General features: G+C 43.5%; 1 protein-coding gene across 2 annotated transcripts in view; it reads left to right on the top strand.

Annotated features, from left to right (window-relative positions):
• The window catches only part of VSTM4 (V-set and transmembrane domain containing 4), a 176402-nt gene that overhangs the window by 134648 nt on the left and 15900 nt on the right, over nt 1-25854 (top strand). Inside the window, exon 8 of one of the 2 annotated variants that reach the window (XM_049854946.1) lies at nt 10239-12365. The exons of the other annotated variant lie outside the window; for it this stretch is intronic. Coding sequence (XP_049710903.1) covers nt 10239-10364 — 126 coding nt within the window. The 3' untranslated portion in view covers nt 10365-12365. Of the gene's footprint in view, nt 1-10238; nt 12366-25854 lie in introns of those variants that run through there. 2 annotated transcript variants of the gene reach the window in all.

Raw genomic sequence — 25854 nt, 5'->3', positions numbered from 1 at the left:
CCCTTTCTTCGTTTTGGATGTGTGCATTTATTGATATAAATTGACCTCTGAGCACTGCTTTTGCTGTGTCCCAAAGGCTCTGATAGGAAGTGTTTTCATTTTCGTTGGAATCTATGAATTTCTTTATTGCATCCTTAATGTCTTGTATAATCCAGTCTTTTTTGAGCAGGGTTTTGTTCAGCTTCCAAGTGTTTCATTTCTTTTCCCTGTGTTTTCTGTTATTGATTTCCACTTTTATGGCCTTATGGACAGAGAAGATGCTTTGTAATATTTCAATGTTTTGGGTTCTGCTAAGTCTTGCTTTATGACCTAAAATGTGGTCTATTCTAGACAATGTTCCATGTGCACTAGAAAAGAAAGTATAGTTGGTTGCTGTTGGGTGGAGTGTTCTGTATATATCTATGAGGTCAATTTGGTTGATTGTGGCATTTAGATCTTAGGTGTTTTTATTGAGCTTCTTTCTGGATGCCGTATCCTTCACCGAAAGTGGTGTGTTGAAGTCTCCTACTATTATTGTGGAGCTGTCTATCTCACTTTTCAATGCTGTTAGAGTTTGTTTTATGTGTCTTGCAGCCCTGTCATTGGGTGCATAAATATTTAATATGGTTACATCTTCTTGGTATATTGTCCCTTTAATCATTATATAGTGTCCTTCCTTATCCTTTATGATGGATTTCACTTTAAAGTCTATTTTGTCAGAAATTAATATTGCCACTCCTGCTCTTTTTTGATTGTTGTTCCCTTGGTATTTTTTTTTCTATCCTTTGAGTTTTAGTTTGTTTGTGTCTCTAAGTCCAAGGTGTGTCTCTTACAGGCAGCATATAGCCAGATTGTGTGTTTTAATCCATTCTGCCACTGTCTGTCTCTTTATTGGTGCATTTAGTCCATTTACATTCAGCATAATTATAGCTAGATATGAATTTAGTGCTATCATTTTGATGTCTTTTTGTGTGTTGTTGACGGTTTTTTTCCCATTGAATTTTATGTGCTGAGTAGATTATCTTTATATATTGTCCTTTCCTCATATTCATTGTTGTTGATTTTGTTTCTGCTGAGTCTCTATTTTTTTCTTGTATTTTGTTTTGATGAGTAGGATAGTTTGTCTCCTTTGTGGTTACCTTAGTATTTACCTCTATTTTCTAAATTTAAACCTAATTTTAATTTCTTTGTATTGCTGTATCTTCCTCTGCGTATGGAAGATCTATGATTACATTTCTTGGAGCTTTTTTTTTTTAAATCTTGCTTTGTTTTTTTTGATTTCCCTGTGTGGGTTGACTTCTGGTTGCTCTGCCCAGTGTTCTAGTCTTGGGCTGATACCTGATATTATTGATTTTCTAGCCAAAGAACTCCCTTTAGTATTTCCTGTAGTTTTGGTTTGGTTTTTACAAATTCCTTAAACTTCTGTTTATCTGGAAATGTCCTAATTTCACCTTCATATTTAAGAGACATTTTTGCTGGATATATGATTCTTGGCTGGCAGTTTTTTTCCTTCAATTTTTAAAATAAATCATCCCATTGCCTTCTTGCCTGCATGGTTTCTCCCCAGTAATCCAAGCTTATTCTTATTGGCTCTCCTTTCTAGGTGAGTTTTCGTTTATCCCTAAAAAAAAAAAAAAAATTTTTTTTTTTTTTTTTTTTTCCCCAGCTGCTCTTAAAATTCTCTCTTTATCTTTGGTTTTGGCCAGTTTGGTTATAATATGTCTTGGTGACTTTCTCTTAAGATCTGCCTTATATGGAGTTCGATGAGCATCTTGGATAGATATCTTCTCATCTTTCACAATATCAGGGAAGTTTTCTGCCAACAAATCTTCAACAATTCTCTCTGTATTTTCTGTTATCCCTCCCTGTTCTGGTACTCCAATCACTCGTAGGTTATTTCTCTCGGTAGAGTCACACATGATTCTTAAGATTTCTTCATTTTTTAAAATACTTTTATCTGATTTTTCTTCAAATATATTAGTACCAAGTGATTTATCTTCAAGTTCAGAAAGTCTGGCTTCTACTTGCTCAATTCTGCTCCTCTGACTTTCTATTGTGTTGTCTACTTCTGTAATTTTATTGTTAATCTTCTGAATTTCTGATGGCTGTCTGTATATGGATTTTTCCAGCTTATTAAGTTTTTCATTGTGTTCTGTAATATGCTTTCTAATTTCTTCAGTTGCTTTATCTGTGTATTCTTGGCTTGTTCTGTGTATTGCCTCATTTCGTTCCTGATGTCTTGAAGGGCTCTGTATATTAATCTTTTGTATTTTGCCTCTGACAATTCCAGGAATGCACTTTCATCTAGAAGACCCCTGGATTCTCATTTTGAGAGCCTGTTAAGGTGATCATGGTCTGTTTCTTTATGTGACTTGATATTGACCATAGTCTCTGAGCCATCTATAAGTTATTGTATTAGTTTATGCTTGCTTACTCTGTCATAGCTTCTTGCTTTGTTTTGCTTTGGTATACCCAAATGGGTTGCTTGAGTGAGCTAGTATGATTATTTTCACCTTTCAAGCTCTGACCTCCTGTCCCCAGATGGCTAGAGCTGTTATCAGGTATATCAGTGTAGGAGTCCATTCACGTTCTTGCATGAATTCAGCTCAGGTGTCCAGGTAGCTGATCATCAAGTGTGTGGTACAGGCTCTGTCCTACAGTCTTGTGGGGAGGGGTGATTGGCATATGTACCCGTATCTGATTGCAGCAGGGGTTCACCCTCTGAACAAGGCAGGGGGCTGAGACCTGACCCCCGAGTGTCTCTGAGGAAAGCGCATGCCTGTTCCCTAGAGCGTGCAGGTGGGTGGGTTCTGCAGACGGACCACGGGCGCCCAATGTTTTTGGTTGTGAAGACTGGGAGGTACCAGTTATCCTTGGACCCCTGTCGCAAGTGGCTGGGTGACCTGAGTAGAGCTACCAGTCCTTAGGCCCCTGATGTGGGTAGGTGAGGACCCTGTTTAATAGGCAAAGCAATGTGAAACATCAAACACCCACCTCTCCACTGAAATGGTTGGAGTCTGCCAACGAGGGCCTATTCTTCTGAAATAGGCCCACACAGCAGTGGCGGGGTGTCACAACTAAATTAATGCCTTCTCTTGGTGGTTTTCAACCTGCAACATTTGTTGACCGATTAAAAAAAAAGTTGCCGTAATGTCGATTCTGACTCATAATGACTCTACAGGACAGAGTAGAACTGCCCCATAGAATTTCCAAGGAGCAGCTGGTGGATTCCAGCTGCCAACCTTTTAGTTAGCAGCCAAGCTCTTAACCAGTGCACCACCAGGGCTCCATTGATAGCTAATCTCTTAGATATTCCAAACAATGAGTCAGAAAAGTCCTCCAAGGGGTGTCAGGGGCCTCTGCTGTGAAGGAATACACCCATCTCTTCTGCCCAGCCCATCCCTCTCACCTGGTGGGCAAGACCCTGGAGTTTTTAGGCATATGGGCCACAGGCTCCAGGGGACCGTGATTGTTGAAAGGCACCAGAGAGGACATCCCACCTGATACTAGAAGCCTGGATTCACAAACTCTTGGTTTGGTTGAGGTGTCTCACCTTATCTTGAAATAGATTGGCATTTATTTGTCTTATACAACAAGATACCTGGGCATAGGCCCGGCCACTGCTAGCCCATATGGCTCCTTTGTATAGATTACAAAAAGGTGCCCTTTCTGAATATACACATTACAGAAAAGCCCCATAGCCTTGCACTTGAGAGAACATCTGGGTGGTGTAGCGGGTGAGTGTCAACCTCCAGCCACCTGAACCTGGAGACCCTGGGGAGACCCAAGCTGGTCCAGTGGTTTAGGGAGCCACAAAGATCAGATCGTCTCTTTCCTCTCAGCCACCCTGAGCATGCTGGCCTTGGTTTTCATTCTCAAAATCTAGTGTATTTATTTTTCACTGGGAAGGAACAAGAGACCCAGAAGGGGTGGGCACAGAGACATGGATTGTCACTTCCCCACCCCAGGAGCCCTTTGAGGTAGGACATGTGCCAGACCTCACCCAGGGCTCTTTCCGAGGAGAGCTTCTGTGTGCCATTTTGCCTCTCCTGTGTCATCAGATGTGGCGTGGTAATGAAAGAGGTGGCTTCAGAGAGGGCACAGAGTGCAGGGGGCCCAGGCTGGAGACCAACAACCTGACAGCAGAGCCAGCCCCTCTCCCTCAGGTCTTCCGTGTCTTCATCCATGAAGACTTGGGGGCCATGGCTTCTGCATTCCCCCTTCCAGGGTGCAGCTCATAGCAGAGGGAAGAATGGCTGGCATCAGGCCTGTTCTCATTGTTAGCTACCATTGAGTTGGCCCCTGACTAGTGGCGACCCCTTGCACAGAGGAATTGGACCCTTGTGAGCCACAGGATTTCCATTGGCTGATTTTTGGAAATATCTCGCCAGGCCTTTCTTCTTAATCTGTCTTAGTCTGGAATATCCACTGAAGCCTGTTCATCACCATAGCAACACGTAAGCCTCCACTGACAGATGGGTGCATTGGCCAGGGATGGAAGCCGGGTCTCCCTCATGGAAGGTGAGAATTCTGCACTGTACCACCGCCTTCTGAACATGAATACAGTGAGACACGGACGAGAAATCTCTGCAGCCTGGCTGAAAGGAAAGTAAAAACAAATAGTTCCATGGAAGAGGAAATGGTGGAGCTACTTCTCACTATTTAGAAAGTTCTAGAACCTTCTCAAAGGGGCCTGCTGGGACTTCCAGCAGTTGGCCCATCTCTGTCCCTTCCCCTTCTTGCTTTCCAGTGAGAACAGCAGCATCTGAATCTGAGAGTAAAGCTTCAGGCCTGAGGCCTGGAAACGCTACTGTGGGCAGTTTCGTTTGTGTTTCCAGGGGAGTCTAATGCTGTCTCATGAGTGCTCGTGAACAGCCAGTTCAGGGTTAGTTAAGTCTGCAGTTTGAGTGCTAATGCCCCTAATACTTCTGCACTTCCTCCATCCCCAAGAGGAGGATGGGGGCTCGAGGTGGGTCATTCTGCGTGCCCATGGCTGGCAGGGCCAGCGCTAACAGAAGTGCTCACTCCATCACCTTTAGGGATCACTGGCCGTACTCCAGGTTTTGAGCTGCTGTAGATGCCAGGAATGCCAGGAAGGATTCCTTAGCTGAAGCCGGGTCGGGTTGTGCCGTCCAGATAGAGTGGAATCGCATCACCTGAAACAGGCGGGTCCCTGCAGCGGGTCCTTCGACCTGGCTCTGCTTTAACCCATTACCTTCTCTTCCTGGCTCCTGGTTTTAGTTCCAGTCCTGTAGCCTTGCCCAGTCTTGCTCCTATGCCAGTGTGTGTGTATATATATGTATGTATTTTTTTTTAACTAATTCTCAGATGTACCTATGCCTTCTGCTAAAACCTCAGTGCAAAGAAAGGTAGCTTGGTGAGAACTGGTGAGGGTTATGAATTTGCCTTGGCTGTTAGGAAATTATTTCCACTTAAAAAGCTAGGGAAAGGTAATTGAACACATGGTTGATGGCTACAGCCGAGTGTGTACACCAGAAGAACAATCGGCTCCTTAAAGATCCCAAGGACCGATATTCTGCATCTTCTGTTGGAAACTGTGTACACTTCTCAGCTTGGGCCTCCTGTGTGCCACCTCATATCTTCAATCAAATTATTATATTCCAGAAATATGCATAAGGGAAATGATTCTACACATTTTATGGTGGGTTGTTGCTTGTAGCAGTAATTGAAGTACCTTTTCCACTTATGAAAGTACTAATTTTATTTGTTTTTATTGCTTTTCTAGATGCAATTATTTATTTAGTGTGCTTTGGCCTTATTAAATTTGTTTACTATAGGAACATCATAAAAATGTATGAAAACAACACATCAGCCAAGCCAGCCTGGTGACCTGTATTGAGAAAGCTAGTGTTATTTTTCATATCCAAACCTAATGGAATAACTTAAGAGTAAACAGATAATCTACACTAGAAAACAATGCAATTTCAAGGTAATGTAATAAAACACCTGGACAATAAGATTTCATAAATCTTGGTTCTAAAATTTACATGAGTTGAGTTTTGTGTGCTTAGCTGAGGACACATGGCATTTCTAAATGGAATCATTGTAATGCGAAATGTAATTAAACTGAAAGGCAGAATGTAAACAGGGTTTTCGCTGGCTGGTGAGATACGGGGAGGGGGGTCTAAGAAGCAATGCCAAGACTTCTGGTGTCAGAAGACAAGCAGAAGGCAGGCTCATCTCTATGAATTTCCTTAACTTGGACATTTGGCATTGGCTAGATGGTTTGTGAAGATGGCTTGGCACCTCCCCTGACCAGTAGGGCCTGGCTTTTAGGAGTTTTTTATATCCTCTCTTTGCTTCCTGCTCCCTGCCCCTATTCTGGTCCATCTCAAAAAAAAGATGCTTTTTGCTCTTGGCATTCTTTTTTAGAAGCTGTAATTGAGTGTAAGTGGTTTTGTTATTAGTAGCCGGCTAGTTGGCTCTGACTCGTGGAGACCCCAAGTACAACAGAGCGAAAGGTTACCTGGTCTTGCACCATCTGCACTATCATTGGTGTACTCAAGTCCATTGCTGCGGCCACTGTGTATTTTGAGTGCCTTCCAGTCTTGGGGGCTCGTCTTCCAGTCCTATATTGGACAGCATTCTACTGTGATCCACAGGGTTTTCACTGGCTGATTTTTGGAAGTAAAGCGCCAGGCTTACTTCCTAGCCTGTCTTAGTCTGGAAACTCCTCTGAAACCTGTCCACCACGGGTGACCCTGCTGATATTTGAAATACCCGTGGAGTATTTACATCATAACATGGAAGCCTCCATTGTATGACAAACTGACAGACAGGTGGTGGGTAAATGATTTATTTGTCCTGAATTCTTGAGAGATAAACTATAAATTCGTTGCCACCGAGTCGATTCCGACCTGTAGGCAGAGTAGAGCTGCCCCATAGGGTTTCCAGGGAGCACCTGGTGGATTCGAACTGCCATCATTTTGGTTAGCAGCCAAGCTCTTAGCCACTGCGCCACCAGGGCACAAAAAAAGCAAAATCAAAAGAAAACAACAGCAAAACCAACGTTGAAACCAAAAATTAAAAAAATCCTAAATCTAAAATTCCAGTTTATAGAGAACCTGTCTGCTTTTTTTTTTTGTCTGCTTACCTGAAAGTCATGTGTCTTTATGATTGTAAATTAACGACCAGTTTTCATTTTTCAAATTATGAATTTATTAAAGTATTATTTACATACATGTGCCTGCTACAAAATTCAAAAGGTACCTGAAAAATGTATACAATAAAGGGTGAGCTGCCCTCTCACCGCTGCCCCCAGCCGTGCAGCCTGCTTCCCCCAGAAGGAACCGTGGTTAACAGTTCTTGGTTTCTTCTGTCTCTTTCCAAGGGCTTCTCTGAATATAAAATATGCAAGTGCACACGTATGTATACAGATGATAGTAAAATGTATTGTACCTGCACAGCACACCCATTCTTGTGAAAGCCTGCACTGTATGTTCCCTTGTATGAGTGCACCGATCAGTCTATCCAGGTGCTTCCAGCTGTTTGCTTACATCAATAAATACTCCCACCAACGTCCGAAAGGACCTGTTTGTTGTAGCAACTTTTTTTTTTCTTTTTTTTTTTTTAATATTTGGCAACCTGAAGACAAAAATTGTTGTGGAAGTGTGACTTAAACTGCGGTTCCCTTCTTATTAGAGAGGTTGGGTGTCATTTCACTTGTTTAAGAGCCATTTGTATTTCCTCTTCTGTTAACTGTCGCTGCTCTCTTTTGTCTTTTGCTTAGTTTTTGGATAGGTTGTTGGTCATTATCTTTGTTAGGTTGTAAGAGAAACTGTCATTTTGATATGAATTGCAAATATTTTCCCCATTTTTTCAATTGTCTTTTGACTTTATTTAGGGATTATTTTGTCCCATACAGCATGAAAATGTGTACGTCTTTCCTTCTGCTGATCTTGGATTCTGTGTCATACTTTAAAACACCTCCTGTATCTCAGAGTAGCTTCAAAAATGTTTCCACGTGTTCTTCCAGCACTTTATGGGTTTATGTCTGTCATTTAAAATCAATTCATCTAGAATTTACCTGGGTGTAAAGAACGATACAGGAACGTGATTTTATTTTTCCTCCACGTGACTACTCAAGCGTTCTAATGCCATTTATTAAAAAATAATATTTGAGTCAATTTCTGGACTTTATCATCAGTCCAGTAGATATTTATGTCTAGGTATCTGCCAGTACCACAGTATTTTAATTGCAACTTTATGTTTTTAGTATCCCTAGAGCTGAATCATCAATTATTCATTTCAAGAGTGTTCCTTAATCATCTTTAAAAACATACTTTATTAAAAAACTTTTTAACAAAAATTTTTAAAAAATCTTATTATATGCCTTTCCAGCATCTATAGAGATAACTATATGATTTTTCTCTTTTGATCCATAACTATTATTAATTATATTAATCATTTTTTTTTTTTAATATTGAACTATCTTTGCATTCCTGGAATTAATGAAACTTGAACATGCTTATCTATTAGTGTGCTTCTGCGTCTTCTCTGAGGGAATTTGATTTATAATTTATATTAACAAATAAGGTTGTTCTAAAATACATGAAATGTTTTCCTTTTCTGTCTTTTAATGCTCTGGAGCAGTTTAATTAAATTGGAATTATCTGTAACTTAAAGGAATTTCTTTTAGAAATTCTCCTATAAAATTTCCTGGACCTGGTGCTTTTTGAGAGAGAACTCTTCAACAGTGGTTTTTTTTTTTTTTCTTTTGTGTATGTGTAATATTAGTATATTCATATTTTCTGGAGTTAATGTTTATAATTTATATTTTTCTAGAATGTTATCTGTTTTATCCTGTATTTCAAATTTTTTGGCAACAAGGAGCAAAGTAGTCTTTTTAGATTTTTAAGTTTCATTTCATTTATCCTTTTCTCATTTCTAATATTGTTCATTTATTCTTTTTCCTTTTTTATCAGTTTTATTGGTGCTTTCTAAGCACCAGCTTTTGGATTTTTAAAATAATTTTTAATAAATTCTACTATTTTACTATTTCTGATTTTATTTCTGTTGGTTTCTTCTTTCTATTTTTCTTTCATGTGTTCTGTTCTTTTTCTAACTTTTTGAATTGAATGCTTAATTCATTTAATTTATATATTTAGTATAATTACTTGTTGTTGGGTGCTGTTGAGTTGATTCCAACTCATAGCAACCCCATGTGACAGTAGAACTGCCCTATAGGATTTTCTATGCTGTAATCTTTATGGGAGCACATCACCAGGTCTTTTTCCTGTGGAGCCACTGGGTGGGTTCAAACCACCAACCTTTCAGTTAGCAGCTGAATGCTTAACCCTTGCACTTCCAGGGATGTTTAATATAAATACAACCACTCGTCACTTATCGACATGGTTAGGTTCCAAAGACCAGGTCATTATGTGAGAAGCAGCATTATTTGAAAACGGAGGACGACCACATCATATCACAAAATGGAGGACAACTACATCATTACATAACTGCCAAACTATGAGAATCGTGGCCCAGCCAAATTAACACATAACCTTAACCATCACAGCCAGCATTACCATTGCCTCACATTTCAGGAGTCGTTACTGCCAGAGGTATATCATTAACGTGCAAACCAGTCAGAAAGTAGACTTTTCACTATTGTCATAAATGCAAAATGTCAGATAACGAGGTAGTTGATAAGTGAGGAGTAGATGTACTTACGGCTAATGAAGTTTTCTCTGAGCTCTGCTTTAGCCATATTATTTAGGTTCTGGTAAGTAATACTTTCTTTATAATTATTTTCAAGATAGTCTGCAATTTTGGTTTTATACAAGCTAAATCATTTCTTTAAAAATATATTCTAGGCAGTAAGTTTTTGGTTGGGTTTAGCACTTCTAGTTTTTTAGGTTTCATTATTAATCTCTAAGATTTTTTGTTTGTTTCTGTCTCTATCTGTATTTTTTCCTTTTGACCAGAAATTATTTACATTATTTTTACTTTTCAGAATTAAAGTTTTCTTTGTGGCCTAATGTTTAATCATTTTTTTGTGTGTGTGTGACTGTTCTATGTCGGTTTGAAAATAAGTTACAGTTTGTCTTTGCAGAGCACAGTGTTCTGTACAAGACAGTGAAAGATCTATTTTATTAATTATGCTATTCTTTAAAACTTTTCTGCATTTGTTCCCCTTTGAGTCCTCAAAATGCTGGAAAAATGCATGCTTGGTAAATGAATGAAAGCTATAGAGCTCCCTGTGGTCAGCTATAATTTTGTTGTGTTTTGTCTTATAGCCCAAGATTGCTGAGGAAAGCTTGACTTACGCAGAGCTGGAGCTGATTAAGCCCCATCACGCAGCCCAGGGCGTCCCCACCAGCACAGTCTATGCCCAGATCCTCTTTGAGGAGAACAAGCTGTAACACCACATCTTCTCCAGTGGTCCTATTTAATATACCTGCCACCCCAGTTATTTATGAAACCTTGGAAACAAAGTCCTTATTTTTGTATTTTCACGAGTACCCTCTGTGTGGTGGGAGCCCTTTCTAACTGCATTCCAGATGCCTTAGAAGAGGTACGGGGGTGCTCTCCACGGAAGAATCAGGACCATGGACCTTGGATGAATCTACCAGGACAAGGTTTCTCTGTGCCTGAGCCCTGAGCGGTGAGAACTCTGGTTCTGAGAGCACCAGGGAGATTTTCTGCTGAGCCAAATCCCTTTATCTGCTCTTCCGCCCATGGGTTTTTTAAAAAAACATTTTTTAATCTTAATTTTAACCTTCTCTTCCCGTATCTGTAATATCAAGTACATAGTATATAGCTAGAGGAAATGGGGTTGTAGGCCAAAGTGTAAGATGGTAGATAAGTAGTCATTGTTTTTCAAAGGATGGGGTTGTGTGAATGCTAACAAGTTTCAGGGGCTTGGGGGTCGGGCACTCCTGGAGTACAAATATTCCGTGTGGAAGTTGCTCTGTATACTTGCAAGAAATGCAGTGATCTTGGACTCGCTGAAGGAAGATGCACCTGAAAGAGCGTATCCTGGAAATGGCCTTGTTACGGGTAATTCCCAATGTGAGTGTTCTCTGGTGGGATTTACCGCACACTACAGAAATCGTTGGGCTATCTAATGGACCATGTATATATGGTAAATATACTTTAAACATGACCTTGGCTTTGAGTCATGTCCCCTTTATAGCTGTATGACCTCAGTAAAGTTTCCTGTCTCCTAATAGCCCAAGACTCCATGTTTGTGTAAAAGTGAACACAAAATGGGATAAAATGGGGTAATGAATATTACAGCATTCTGCAATGTATAAATTGCTACACAGATGCGCTGTGTTGGCATTCATGCTAAAGCCAGCCTGCTTTTGCGAAGTGCAAATGCCTCTATTATTTAAGTCTTTCATTGCAATAGCTTTACAAAGTAAACATTTGTCCACTAAGCCTTACAGTAACTTTTCCAAAGACCCACATGGAATCCAAGCACCTTGCATGGCTTATTGGGAAGAATCGAAATTGGGAGCATTCAAATTGCATTGGTGAAGAGTATTAAATACACCCTGGACTTTCAGAAGAAGGAGCAAGTCCGTGTTGGAGGACTCACAGCCAAAATGCTCCTTATACGCAAGGATCACTTACTGTGGACGTATCATCAGGAGGAACCAATCACTGGAGAAGGACATCATGTTTGGTAAAGAAGAGGGTCAGCAAAAAAGAGGAAGTCCCTCAATGAGATGGCACGGTGGCTACAACAGTAGCTCCAAACATACCAAAGATTGTGAGGACGGTGCAGGACCAGACAAGGTTTTGTTCTGTTGTACGTAAGGTCTCTATGAGTCAGAGCCAGCTCAACAACAACTAACAACAGTGACTTTCCGGACACAAAAATGGCCTCCCTTTGCGAAAACGAAATCCAGCCTCCCTGGTCAGCGTCTGTAGCTTCTTCCCGCCCTGGCTGCTGTGCCTCAGAGATAGTGAGTAAAGCATGTGGCTTTTGAGGAGGAAAGGCCATTTGGAAGAACTCACTAGAACCTCCCAGAGCATCTGTGTGGGAGGGCAGGATATATGGTTAACACACCATTCACGTCATAATCATCACAAAACCGAAAAAACCAAACCCACTGCTGTCGAGTTGATTCTGACTCACAGCGACCCTACAGGACAGAGTTGAACTGCCCCATAGAGTTCCCAAGGAGCGCCTGGTGGATTTGAACTGCTGACCTTTTGGTTAGCAGCCATAGTGCTTCACCAATACGCCACCAGGGTTTCCATAATCATCATAGGTCTCCTTTTTCAATTGTGTTTATCATGGCAATTTGTCAACAGATAGTTTTTCAGCGTTTTGAAGAAGGAAGATATGTGTTTTCCCTGACTTGCAGAGAAGAGCATTATGGGCTGGTGGGGCCTGGGGGTTCTAGGTGGGGGTGGAAAGGGGACATTGTCAAGCAGTTGGTGGGGAGAGAGGAATGGCATAGGAGGCAGTGTCTTCCTAGGCCCCCAGGCCTCTGCGGAGCAAACTGGACTTCATTCACCTCCCCCACTCTCACCTCCTCCAATCCAGTTAGAGCTTGGTGTCATCACTGTGGAAGTCAGCGCACCCCACTGAGAAGAGCAAATGCTTCTAAGGGCTAGTAGCCATCCGAATCTAACAAGGTCATTGTTATAGATGCAGTTTAGCCTTTCCTCTCAGGCTCTGGCAATGGCTACACAGATCTACATTAAGCTTCGTGAGTGGGAGCCTTGCAGTCCTGTAGTATAAAAAGAGGCCAAAAGACCATTAAAAAACAAAACCAAACCCACTGTCATTGGGTCAATCCTGACTCATAGTCACCCTGTAGGACAGGGTAGAACTGCCCCATAGGGTTTCCAAGGCTATAAACTTTACGGAAGTAGACTGCCACACCTTTCTTCCACAGAGGGGCTGGTGGGTTCAAACCGCAGCCTGGCACTTTAACCATTGAGCTACCAGGGCTCCTAAAAAACCATTATCTTCTGCTTAAAATGCTTTCCAAGGGAGTAGTGGAAGCTACTGGCAGCATTTAAGCAGAGCTTGTCCCACGATTGTCTCCAAAAACAAACCGTCCGAGCTTTGCTCAGAAATGGAGACATGGATGGTCTATACCTGGTGCTTCTTGGAGGTGATAAACGTGGACATTTTTGCCATAAGCTTAAAAAGTGGGTCTGCTCACTCATTTGCTATCAAGTATACCACTAACCATGCACTGGTATTTCTTAAGGTAGGTAAGGGGAAATGTGTCAGCTGGCGTGTTTGAATGACATGTGCCATTCACACAGAAAGGGGGATAAGTTCTTCAGCTTGTTTCTGCTCTAAGGCATCTGTGGGAGTGTATACTGAGTAGTTCTCAAAATAGACAACTACATGTACGTCTAAGTGACGTTAAAACAAATATGAACATGTTGCTCAGGAAGTCATGGCTTCTTGCGGGCATGGTACATCTACCCCCAGATGGGTGGCAGATGTGGCCTCAGCCACACATGGCTTGGGATTGTCACAGGAAGCAAGGGGTGTAAAGGAGTGCTCCACCTTTGCCCAGTCAAAGCCCAAGCCCTGAACTAAAGCAACTGCGGTTGGAGGAAAGCGCTGTACCCTTTAGGATCCCGTCTTCACTAAACCATTACGACTGTTAGCTTATGTGGCAAATGAGAAAGAGCCAGGCCCACCCTCTCTGACCTTTGCTGGAGTGAAAAGGACTTGAGCATTGCCATTTTTTTAGTGCATAGTCAGCTGGGTCGGCTGGCACGCACGTTTATAAGCCCAGAGATTCCCTTCCAATCTAAGCATTAAGCCAGCTGATGCTTTTAGGGACTGCTCGTGGCCTTGCCCACCACTCAGCCCTTGGCCCTGGTATGCGTGACCATAGCTCACTGGGCCACGTAGGGGATCCATGCCCTAGGCCACAAGGGATGTAATGTGTGCTAATAGCCTGGTCTGAAGCTAATCAGAATCTTTGGAAGGAAGAAACTATCTTTCCTTCAGGCAGCTACGCTGGGATGCTGTGTATCAGCTCTGCCTCCAGCCATGTCTCCTTCCAAGCGGAGAGGCCTTCCAGAATGAAAAGAGACACTGAAAAAGAAGCAGGGAAGAGAATGTCCTGGAAGCACAGAATCCCAGCTTCCAGCCCATAAAATCTCTTAGACTCTTCTCTTCCCTTCAGATCTTGCTTTGATTCAATAAACTACCCCATTATCCTCCTATTTAAATCCTGGTTCTGGTCAAGCTAGTTAGATTGTAACAAAGAATTCTGACGAATATGGTGCACTGGTTTGGGTAGCGTCATCCAAAATTCATGTTCTTCCTGGAACCTTGGGATGTGACCTTATTTGGAAATAGGGTCTTTGCAGATGTATTAAGTTATGATGAGGTCATACTGGAGCAGGTGGGCCCTTCATCCAATATGGCTTCTGTCTTCATCAGAAGAGAAGAGACACAGGCACCCAGGGAAGACAGCCATGTGAAGATGGAGGCAGAGATTGGGGTTATGCTCCCACAAGCCAAGAAGCATCTGGGGCTACCAGAAGCCGGGAGGGGCGAGGAAGGATTCTCCCCTAGAGTCTTCAGAGGAAGCATAGCCCTACCAACACCTTGATTTTGGACTTCTAGCCTCCAGAGCTGTAAGAGGATGAATTTCTATTATATTCAACTAGCCAGTTTGTGATGCTGTATTACAGTATGTATCAGAGTTGCTCCCCAGCACAGGGGGAGTCACACACACACACACACACACACACAATGATACCAGACAACTTTACCCACAGGCTCTGCGTACATCACAGGACCGCTGGACTTGCAGCCATAAGCTCCTGCTGTGCTAGGTCTGTCTAACTTAGCGCACCCTCTCCAGACTCCAAGGCTGCTCTTCTCAATGAAGACACACCCTCAAACTTTCAGGACTGATGCTCTCCCAGAGGAGGGGAACCCTCGGGTTTGGGTGGGGACGCCAGCAGCATTGGAGCAGTACTGAGAAGTGCTGGCTGCAGATGGGGGAAGGGCACAGGGTGGGGACGCCTGTGGGCCCTGCCACAGCCTGGCTGATGGAGCCAGCCTTCTCGTTTGGCCCTGTTTAGGCTAGCTTCCACATAGAGCTTCTTGTTTTTCCAGTAACCCTGAGATAGGAGGCTGGGGTCAGAGGGTGACCCAACACTGTGTCATTACAAGGTGAGGCAGCCTATGACTGGTATGGGACATTGATAGTCACTCTCATCTGTGGGACAGAGGTTATTGACAGAGATGGAAAACAAAGATGGATTTCTTGGTTTGGGAGATGGACATGGGGAGCTTGAGTTACTTCAGGATGCCTGGATGGATAAGGACATACATGAGTGCACCTTAACAACGTGTGCACAGATCACCTGGAGCATCAGGTCTGGGATGAGGTCTGAGATGCTGCATTTCCAACAAGCTCCTGAAGGAGTGCTGGTGGCAGAAACGATTAAGCACCGGGCTGTTAATTGAAAGGTTGGCCGTTCAAACCCAACCTTTTGGCTCCACAGGAGAAAGACCTCACAACCTGCTTCCATAAAGATTACAGCCAAGAAAACCCTATGGGCAGTTCTACTGTGTCGCATGGGGTCACTATGTGTCTAATTCGACTCGACATCACCTAACAACAACAAGCTCACAGGGCATGTGATACAGCTGGTCCTCAGACCACACTTTGAGTAAAAACCCAGTTGCGCTTGACCCAGTGAAAAAAACCCAGTGCCGTCGAGTCAATACCGATTCATATGTTGCACTTGAGTTGAGTAGAATTGTGCCCCATAGGGTTTTCAATGCTGATTTTTTGGAAGTAGATTGCCAGGTCTTTCTTCCAAGGCACTTCTGGGTGTACTTCAACCACCAGTCTTTTGACTAGCCACCAAACACATTGACCATTTGTAACACCCAGGGACTTAGATGTGAACTGTTGGAAGTCTGGCTCTGGAGTTCATTAGGGGGGTGCAGGGGTCCTTAGTGCATAGGCCCTGACAGTGGGCAGAGTCCCTAGGGAGAGGCCACCCAATGAGCAGAGCAGAGCAGAGTACCTAGGCACACGGGCTGTGGAGAGTACCAACCGGCGTCCAGGGGCAGGCGAGGAGCCCTTCAGGGCATCAGAGAAGATGGAGCACTCAGGGCCTGGAGGGAGCAAGAGAAAGTCACGTCGGGGAGGTTCCTGAAGGAGGAAGGGCCCAGCAGTGTTAATTCTACAGTCTTGAGTAGGGTAGAGGTTGAACCTTTGCTCACTCTGAATTAATTGTACATTTCACATCTTTAAAAATGGTTTATTTTGCTGGGGAACACAGTCCCCAAGTGCACAAGGCAAAGGGACATTGGTGTGAGCTATGTCTGATCTGTTCAGGCTCTTTTTCCAGAGCCATCAGTGGCTTTTCATAGGATGGTGGTTTGGAGAAGACTGTTAATTAATGACTAGGGTGGGTACGAGGGGTGGCCGTGTCGGTGTTTGCCCCTTCTGTTGTCATTGATAAAAGATTGACTTGGTGCCTGCTTTCTAATAAACCTGGCTCGATTAGCTTCACACCAATTTCGTGTCTGATTGTTAAATGTTAATGTACTGCACCCTGTAGTTTGAAATAGAATTAGAGATATTTACAGCTTTGGTTAAATGCACCTTGTTCTTCCACATTAAACTTTACTACAGGTGCCTTCCGTCAGCAAACAGGAGAAAAGCCCATTAAGTGGCTGGTCTGTGTGGGGGCCGGAGCTGTGGGGGCTTTTTGCTTTATTACAGCTTTCTAGCTGGTAGGGGTGGGTAGGGTATGATTGCTTCCTGTTTATGAGTATGTTTACAACCCCAGACTCCTGGGTCTACAGGTGGACCTTAGGGAAACCACGAACACCCAGGGATTGGCATGTATACCTGTGGGTTGTGTGTGAGGGTCTGTAGCTCTCTTCAGTTTTCTAAAAGACCCCTTAGAAACCCGTAAAACCAGTTGCCGTTCAGTTAGTTCTGACTCATGGCAACCCCGTGTGTGTCAGAATACAACTGTGTTCCATAGGGTTTTCTATGGCTGATTTCTCAGGAGGAGATCACCAGGCCTTTCTTCCAAGGTGCCTCTGGGTAGACTCAAACCTCCAACCTTCTGGTTAGCAGCCGAGTGCATTCACCATTTGCTCTATCCAGGGACTCCTACAAACACCACCATTTAAAATGGTGGCTAAGGCAGGTCTGTGACTAAAGCTGGAGATAGGGTGTCCTTTGAAATGTAGGTCATGAGCAGTAGATTTTATTTGAAAATTACTGCTGACTTATATGTGAAAAATTTAAGATGCTGTCATGGAGTGAATTATGTACCCCCAAAAGTCTGCGTATCAATTGGGCTGGGCCGTGATTCCTGGTATTGTGTGATTTTCCTACGTGTTGTAAATCCTGCCTCTGTGATGTTAATGAGGGAGGATGGGCGACAGTTGTGTTAGTGAGGCAGGACTCAGTGTACAGGGTTGGATTGTGTCTTGAGGCAATGTCTTGAGATATAAAAGACAGAAGTGAGCAGAGAGACAGGAGGACCTCATACCGCCAAGAACGAAGCACCAGGAGCAGAGCACGTCCTTTAGACCCAGGGTTCCTGCACAGAGAAGCTCCTAGTTCAGATGAAGATTGGTGAAAAAGACCTTTCTCCAGAGCTGACGGAGAGAGAAAGCCCTTCCTCTGGAGCTGACACCCTGAATTTGAACTTTTAGCCTACTTTACTGTGAGAAAATAAACATATCTTTATTAAAGACATCCACTTGTGGTATTCCTGTTATAGCAGCACTAAATGACCAAGACAGATGCCCAGCACCATACCCTTTTTCTGTATTGTCCCACTTCAGTCAATGTGATTCTGTCCCATTTAGAAGATGAAGAAGCAGAGAGGTTCAGAGAGCCCGGGTAGCTTGCCCAGGTTGACAGAGCTGGAATCCTATTGATATATGTCTCCCTGACGTCGGTGGCACCTCCCCTTCCCACCATTCCCTCTGCTCCTGCTTTCTGTCAGCTCTGACCACCTCTCATGGACCACAGAGTTAGCCCTGACCTGTCTTCCTGCCGTCTAGCCCATCCTCCAGATTGCTGCAGACTGCCCAGGTTGCTCCTGCTGCCTGAAACCCTAATGCCAGCTGCCCTCAGCAGACAGCCTCACCTCCCAAGAAGAGTATCCAGGCCCTTTGTGACCTGGCCCCTGCCTACCTTTCTGGTTTACCTCTTGTCCCTCCCTCCTTACTTGCTCAGGGCTTTGGGGCATCCATGGCTTCAGGAAGGGGCATCTCTCTATGGGCATGGCCTGTACCAGCAGGGGTGGCTAGTATCAGAGCCTGCAGTGATCTGGGACCATGGCCCTGGGGACTGACAAGATCTCCACAGGCAGACATACAGCTATGACTTCAGCAATATCTAGAGCAAGAGCTCCAGGATCAGGAAGCCCAGGCAGTCACAGTGACTCCTAGGGTTCGTAAGACTGCTGGCTTTGGTAGCAACACCCATGGCAGAACAGTGGTGGCAAGTTCTGGAGCCACTTGCATCAGGGGCAGCAGTTGTGGAATGGGAGTGTCCTAGCCCTCAGGAGATAAGTCTCAATTTTGTCTACACTCGCAGGGTGTGCACAACCCGGACTAACCACTGGGACACCGCAGGTAAGCCTGTCATGTCAATGGAGGGACAACCAAAGAGAAGACTGAGCTTGCTCCTACTCCAGGTAAATGAAACTCGAGTAGTGTGTGTTACTGTAGAGTGACAGATGTCATCTCTACCCCATGCTGGCAACACAGGGCTCCCCAGTCACAAGAAGATAATGACTTGGGATCTAGGAAAATGACTTCTTTACTGAATGCTGTCACCTAAAGTGACCTGAGAGATTGCCTACTTAAGTTTCCCTTCCATTCCTCTCCATTTTACAAACAGAGCCATGATTCAAAGAAGAGTTTAGGTCACAAAACATCATTAATGGCCATCTGGATTAGAACTGAGGTTTCCTCTTCTTTGTCCATAATTCCTTGTGCCCTTCCTCTTGTCCATGGCCTCATCTTACCTCCTGATCCCTGAGGTAATAATCACCTAACCTTATCAAGGAGAGGCGGGATGGCCAACCCAAAGGAAGGTAGCAGGTGGCCACCTCCAGCTAGAATAAGCTGGGTCAGCCTTTTGGTGGGTGGAATCATCAAACAGGATAAGCTTAACTCCCTCAAGGGACATTTCAGAGGTCAACCTTCAGTGCCACCTAGCTTTTTGTTTTTAATTGTGCTTTAGGTGAAGTTTAGAGAACAAATTAGTTTCCCATTTGATGGTTTGAACGTAAGTGCTCCATGATATTGGTTTCATTCCCCACAATGTGTCAGCATCCTCTCCATTTCCACCCTGAGTTCCCAATTTTCTTTTCTCCTGATTTCCTACCCCTTCCTGCCTTCTCATCTTCGCTTTTGGGAAAATGTTGCCCTTTTGACCTTGTATAATTGATTGTTCTAAGGAGCACGTTCCTCTCAGTCATTATTGTTTTATGGGCCTGTCTATGGTTTGGGGGAAAGGTGGGCTCTGGGTGTCTTAGGCCCATAGTCTCAGGGGTTCCTCCAGTCTCTGTCAGACTCATAAGTCTGGTCTTTTTTGTGAATTGGATTTTTTGTTCTGGTTTTTCTCCTCCTGTGTCCGGGACTCCCTGTTGTGATCCCTTCCAGAGCAGTTGGTAATGGTAGCTGGGCACCATCTAGTTTTTCTGGTCTTGGGGTCATGTAGGCTGTGCTTCCTGTGGTCCATTAGTCCTTTGGACTAATTTTTCCCTTGAGTCTTTGGTTTTCTTCCAGACGGTAAGAGATCAATAATTTCATCTTACGTGGCCATTTGCAAGCTTTTAAGACCCCAGATGCTATTCACCAAAGTAGGATGCTAAACTTTATCTTTATGAGCTATATTGTGCCAATTGACATAGATGTCCCCCAAGTCTATGGTTCTTCGCCTTCGAGCCTAGGAACTTCGTCCTGTGAGATGTTTGATTATGTATTAGAACTTGCCCAGACTGTGGCCCTTGTGTGCTCTATTGTCTGTGTTAATATATAAGCAGCACCTACAGTTATAGATGCAGGAATATCCACCACCAAACCTATATCTGCAGGTGAGTCTGTTCCCTTACACCCTCCCACACCTCTTGGCATACCTATCTACTTATGTATCCATTATAAATTAGTATTTGTTAATACTGTTGTTGCAGTACTGTCTATGCTGTAATTACCATTGTTACCCTTTGTTCTTGAGTTCCTCTCAGTGCTCTCCCTTGCATTGGTCATGTTTTGCTGACTTCCCTCATATTATGCATTGCCTTTCCCTTCTCCAATGTTAACAAGTGGCTTCGATCTATTTGGTTATTTTCCCTCCCTAGCCCTCCCATCACTGGTAACCATCAAAGTTGTTTTTTGTTTGTTTGTTTTTCTGTATGTAAACCTTTTCTTCCTTTTTTTTTGTTTCTTTGTAATAGTGGTCTCATATAATATTTGTAAGGAGTAAGCTTCTTGGCTCAAGTAGACACATGAGACTATGTGGACAGCTCCGGTCTGGAGGGGAGAAGAGAAGGCTACGATATATTTGACAAGGGTCTATATCTCTAAAATTTATAGAAAACTTCAACACAAAAAGACAATCCAATTAAAAAATGGGCAAAGGATATGAACAGACACTTCATCAGATAAGACATTCAGGTGCTAAGAAACACATGAAGATTGATCTCAACTCACCTGGAGCAAAGGAGAATGACTTATTTTGTGATTGACTTATTTCACTGAGCATAATGTCATCCAAATTCATTCATGTTGTGAGATGTTTCATGGATTAGTCATTATTCTTTATCTTTGTGTAGTATTTATTTCACTGAGCATAATATCATCCAAATTCATTCATGTTGTGAGATGTTTCATGGATTAGTCATTATTCTTTATCTTGGTGTAGTATTCCACTGTGTGTATGTACCATAGTTTGTTAATCCATTCATCTGTTGTTTCCATCTTTTAGCTATTGTGAATAATGCTACAATGAACCAGGTGTGCATATGTCTATCTATGTCACGGCTCTTATTTCTTTAGGGTATATACCAATGAGTGAGATTGCTGGGTCATATGGTATTTCTATTTCTAGTTTTTAGAAAGGAAGCACCATATCATTTTCCAAAATACTTGTACCATTGTACATTCCCACCAGCAGTGTATAAGAATTGTAATCTTCCCCAAACCTCTCTAACATTTGTTATTTTCTGTTTTTATTAGTGCCAGTAATGTCCAGGTGAGAAGGTATCTCATTGTAGTTTTGATTTTCATCTCTCTAATGGCTAATGATCGTGAACATTTCCTCATGTGTTCCTTTTTTTAATTGTGCTTTAAGTGGAAGTTTACATATCAAGTCAGACTCTCATACAAAAATTTATATACACCTTGCTATATACTCCTAGTTGCTCTCTGTCTAATGAGACAGCACACTCCTTCTCTCCACCCTGTATTCCCGAGTCCATTCGGCCAGCTTCTGTCCCTCTCTGCCTTCTCTTCTCCCCTCCAGACCGGAGCTGTCCACATAGTCTCATGTGTCTACTTGAGCCAAGGAGCTTACTCCTTACCAGTGTCATTTTCTATCTTATAGTCCAGTCCAATCCCTTTCTGAAGAGTTGGCTTTGGGAATGGTTCCTGTCTTGGGCTAACAGAAGGTCTGGAGACTGTGATCTCCAAGGTCCTTCTAGTCTCACATAGACCATTAAGTCTGGTCTTTTTATGAGAATTTGAGGTCTGCATTCCACTGTTCCCCTGCTCCCTCAGGGATTCTCTGTTGTGTTCGCTGTCAGGGCAGTCATCAGTTATAGCCAGGCACCATCTAGTTCTTCTGGTCTCAGGCTGATGTAGTCTCTGATTAATGTGGCCGTTTCTGTCTATTGGGCTCATAATTGCCTTGTGTCTTTGGTGTTCTTCATTCTCCTTTGCTCCAGGTGAGTTGAGATCAATCTTCATGTGTTTCTTAGCACCTGAATGTCTTATCTGATGAAGTGTCTGTTCATATCCTTTGCCCATTTTTTAATTGGATTGTCTTTTTGTGTTGAAGTTTTCTATAAATTTTAGAGTTATAGACCCTTGTCAAATATATCGTAGCCATTTTTCCCCCCCCCATTCTGCAGGTTCTCTTTACCCTTTTGGAGAAGTCTTTCAATAAGTGTTTAATTTTCAGGAGGTCTCATTTATCTAGTTCATCTTCTGCTGTTTCTGCGTTTTTAGTTATGTTTGGTATTCTATTTATCCCATGTATTAGCACCCCTTGCATTGTCTCTATTTTTTCTTGTATGATCTTTATAGTTTTAAGTTTTATCTTTAAGTCTTTAATCCATTTAAAATTATTTTTTTCAGATGGTTTGAGACATGGGTCCTGTTTCATTTTTTTTAATAAACAGACACCCAGTTTTGCCAGCATCATTTGTTAAAGAGACTGTCTTTTCCCCATTTAATGGACATTGGCCCTTTGTCAAAGATCAGCTGTCTGTACGTGGATGGATTTGTGTCTGGGTTCTCAATTCTGTTCCATTGGTCTATGTGTCTGTTGTATCAGTACCAGGCTGTTTTGACTACCGTGGCTGTACAGTAGGTTCTGAGATGAAGTGCCACCCATCTTTGCTGAGCACATACTATGTTTTGGGCCTTGATGTAAATGTGTTAGTGAAGAAGCACAGTCAGTGGGCAAAGTGGGCAAGGTCTGTTCACAGAGCACTTCCCATGTGATGGGCACGGTGCTAGGGGCTTCACAGCAACCCTGGAAGGGAGGCAGCATTGTTGCTCATTTGTGGCTGTGAAGAATGAGGTTCAGAGACCCTAAGTGACTTTCCCAAGGCCACATAGTCCAGTGCAGTGCTGGATTCAAACTCAACGCCAATCCTGTGCTCCATAGTGTTCTGGTGTAAGACCCAAAAAGGAAGTAATCCCAAAATACTCTGGAAACCAGAAGGAGGAAAGAGTTTTGGTCAGGAAGAACTTTTTGGAGGAAGTGTCCATGTGAACAGAGCCCTTGTGGAGGAACAAGAACCTGCCAGGAGGCTGAGGACGGGGGCCTTTCTAGGCTTTAGATGTTCACCTGCATGCAGATCTCCTCATGGGAAGGTGCCACGCACATCCCAGAGAACAGGAGGGTCAAGGCCCTTGTCTGCCCCGCCTGGGAGACTGTAGGAACCAGAGGCTGCCTGGGAGGTGAGATGAGCCATGGGATTGCAAATGTGAGATCACCTTATCTTTTCTTTAGGAAACAAAGCCCATTCAGAAGTTAGGAGAAAAGCTGCAACAAAATGGATAATTCGGTATGCCCAAGGGGTAGTAGAAAGAACAAGAAGACACACCACAGAGAAAACTCTTTGCCTTAAAGTCCAGAAATTCTGGAATTCTTCCCACTCTAATCCCAAATGAAGGGAGCTTGGTGGTCTGGTTATTTTTAGCTTTTATTTGTCCTCTTTATTTTGACAGATTGGAAATTCATGCAAAAAATTTGGAACTTAAGCAAATAACTGTCCACAAGGTTTATTTCAGAAATCTGAGTAAAGATGGGGACAATCAATAATTCACGACCTCCTGTCTTTTGCTAGAGGGGCATGGGAAGGTGCAGATGACTTTGACTGGGAAAGAGCACAGTAACATATGACTGGCTGAAAGGGGTGTCAGTGAGTCTGTGTTAATCCAGGGTTTGGGATTTCCTGAGTTAATATGCATGGTGTGATGGCAACACTGTGTTTCCTCACCCCTACCCCTACACGTCACTCCTGGAGGCTTCCTCTCATCCTTCTCCCAGCCTTATCCCTCCCCCTTTGGCTGACTTTGGAGAACAACCACGCTATGTGAGATTGACAGCACCATCTGGTGGCCATAACTGAGAACTTGAGGGACTCACTCAATTCCTAAGGTCCCTGGGTGGTGCAGATGGTTTGCTCTGGACTACTAACCTAAAGGTTGGTAGTTCGAACCTACTCAGTGGCATTGCAGAAGAAGGGCCTGGCAACCTACTTTCCTAAAGATTACAGCCAAGAAAACCCTATGAAGCAGTTCTACTCTTTAACACACGGGGTTACCATGAGTCAGAATCGGCTCCATGGCAACAGGTAACGGGTTCACTCAATTCCACTAACCCTACACATGTGCCTCTCCACCGTACTCCTTCACAGGTCCATTGCTTCTGCCTCAGAAGGTCTTTACAATCCTATACATTTTCTTCCTAATCTAACTTTGGTCCAGTGTCTCTTCTGTCGTCTTACATTCTTTCCTTTCTCCTCTCTCCATGTCCCTTTTTTCCATTTGCCAGTGAAATGGTGGTTTGTGTCATGTGCTGTAAGTGGTATAAACTAACAAAGTGTGTCCAAGCCATTCCCTCTGGCTTAGCGTGAGATTCCTCAAATGGAGTTAGATGCCTGGAATTATTTTTCCTCACTTGCAGTGACTTGCTGGAGTCATGGCTTTTCTCCTTGGTGACTCAATAACATAAACATTAGATTTAGACTCGGAAGATCTGGGTCCAAATCCTGCATTTGCCTTTTAATTGCTGTGTGTCCTTGAGAAGCCAGGTAAGCTCTCTGACCTGCAACTTCCTCATTTGAAAAATGACCAGGGCCTACAGGATTGAAAGATTGAAGCCACTGGGAGGCTCCCTGTGCCAAGCAGCTCTGTCTCCATGGGAGAAGGCCCGGCTGGGCTCACAGCTACGAAACTTAGACTTGACAGCAGACCAAGATGGCAAGAGAGAGGAGGACCGTGGCAGGGCGGGACGAGGCAGTGCAGGGCTCTGAGGTGGGGGCTGCCCTCAGGGATGAGCCCCCATAGGCCCTGGGCTGGGAGTGCTGGCTCTATGGTGATAGGTTGTTTTATACCACGTTTGACCAATGGAAGTTCCAGGTGACAGTACCAGGTGTTGGAGAGATGGTGGATTAGTAGGACCTCTCTTACATTGCTGGTCAGAGTAAATTCATGCAGACACTTGAGAAAGGTTCTGATATTTAATGATCAGTGATCATTTGAATACCTAGCATTTACGCCCTTAGATTTGTAGCCTAGAGAAATGCATGCAGGTGTGCAGTCAGAGACACAGTCAAGAATGTTCATGAATCACTGTTCAAAGTAGCAAAGCAGTGCAAAGTGGAATGGCCTAAACAATCAAGAAGCAACGGTTAAATAAATTGTGATGCATTCACACCAGCTCAGACAGGGGACAAACACAGCTGCACACATATATGTGCCCTGTGTAGACACTCAGCTCACTGTGCCTGTCCCTGCTCCCTGGGACCTTCCCTGACCTAGACTCTCAGCCCCAGGCTCCAGGTATATGCTCCTCACTCCTTGCCTTTCTCCTTCCAAGTGTTCTCCCTTCATGAATGTTGTTGTTGTCATTGTTGTCAGGGGCTGTTGAGTCGGTTCTGACTCAGCAACTCCATGTACAACGGAAAGAAACACTGCCCAGTCCTGTGCCATCCTCACAATCATTGTCATTCTTGAGCCCATTGTTGCAGTCACTGTGTCAACCCATCTCATTGAGGGTCTTCCTCTTTTTTGCTGACCCTCTACTTTACCAAGCATGGTGTCCTTTTCCAGGGATTGGTCCCTCTTGATAACATGCCGAAGTATCTGAGAGGAAGTCTTGCCGTCCTGCCTAAGGAGCATCCTGGCTATACTTCTTGGTGAATAGGATGTGTCTCTTCTGGAGACAGTGAGCCACACTGGGGGCAAAACCCTGTTGCTTCGTTACTGCAGTGTCTCCATCACAGACTGAATACACACTTCTCAACAGGAATGGAGTCAACTAAAAAACATAACACACATGACAGGGGCTTTTTTTTTTTCCTATGGATTTTGTTTTTCCCTAAAGACATCCAAGTCCTCTGCCCAAAACCACGTTGTTGAGAGCTTCCAGCATTCAACAAAAGGCACTGCTATATTTA

This window comes from Elephas maximus, chromosome 16 (genome assembly GCF_024166365.1).
Source record: "Elephas maximus indicus isolate mEleMax1 chromosome 16, mEleMax1 primary haplotype, whole genome shotgun sequence".
NCBI lineage: Eukaryota > Metazoa > Chordata > Mammalia > Proboscidea > Elephantidae > Elephas > Elephas maximus.
This window is presented reverse-complemented; position numbering and strand designations above follow the sequence as displayed.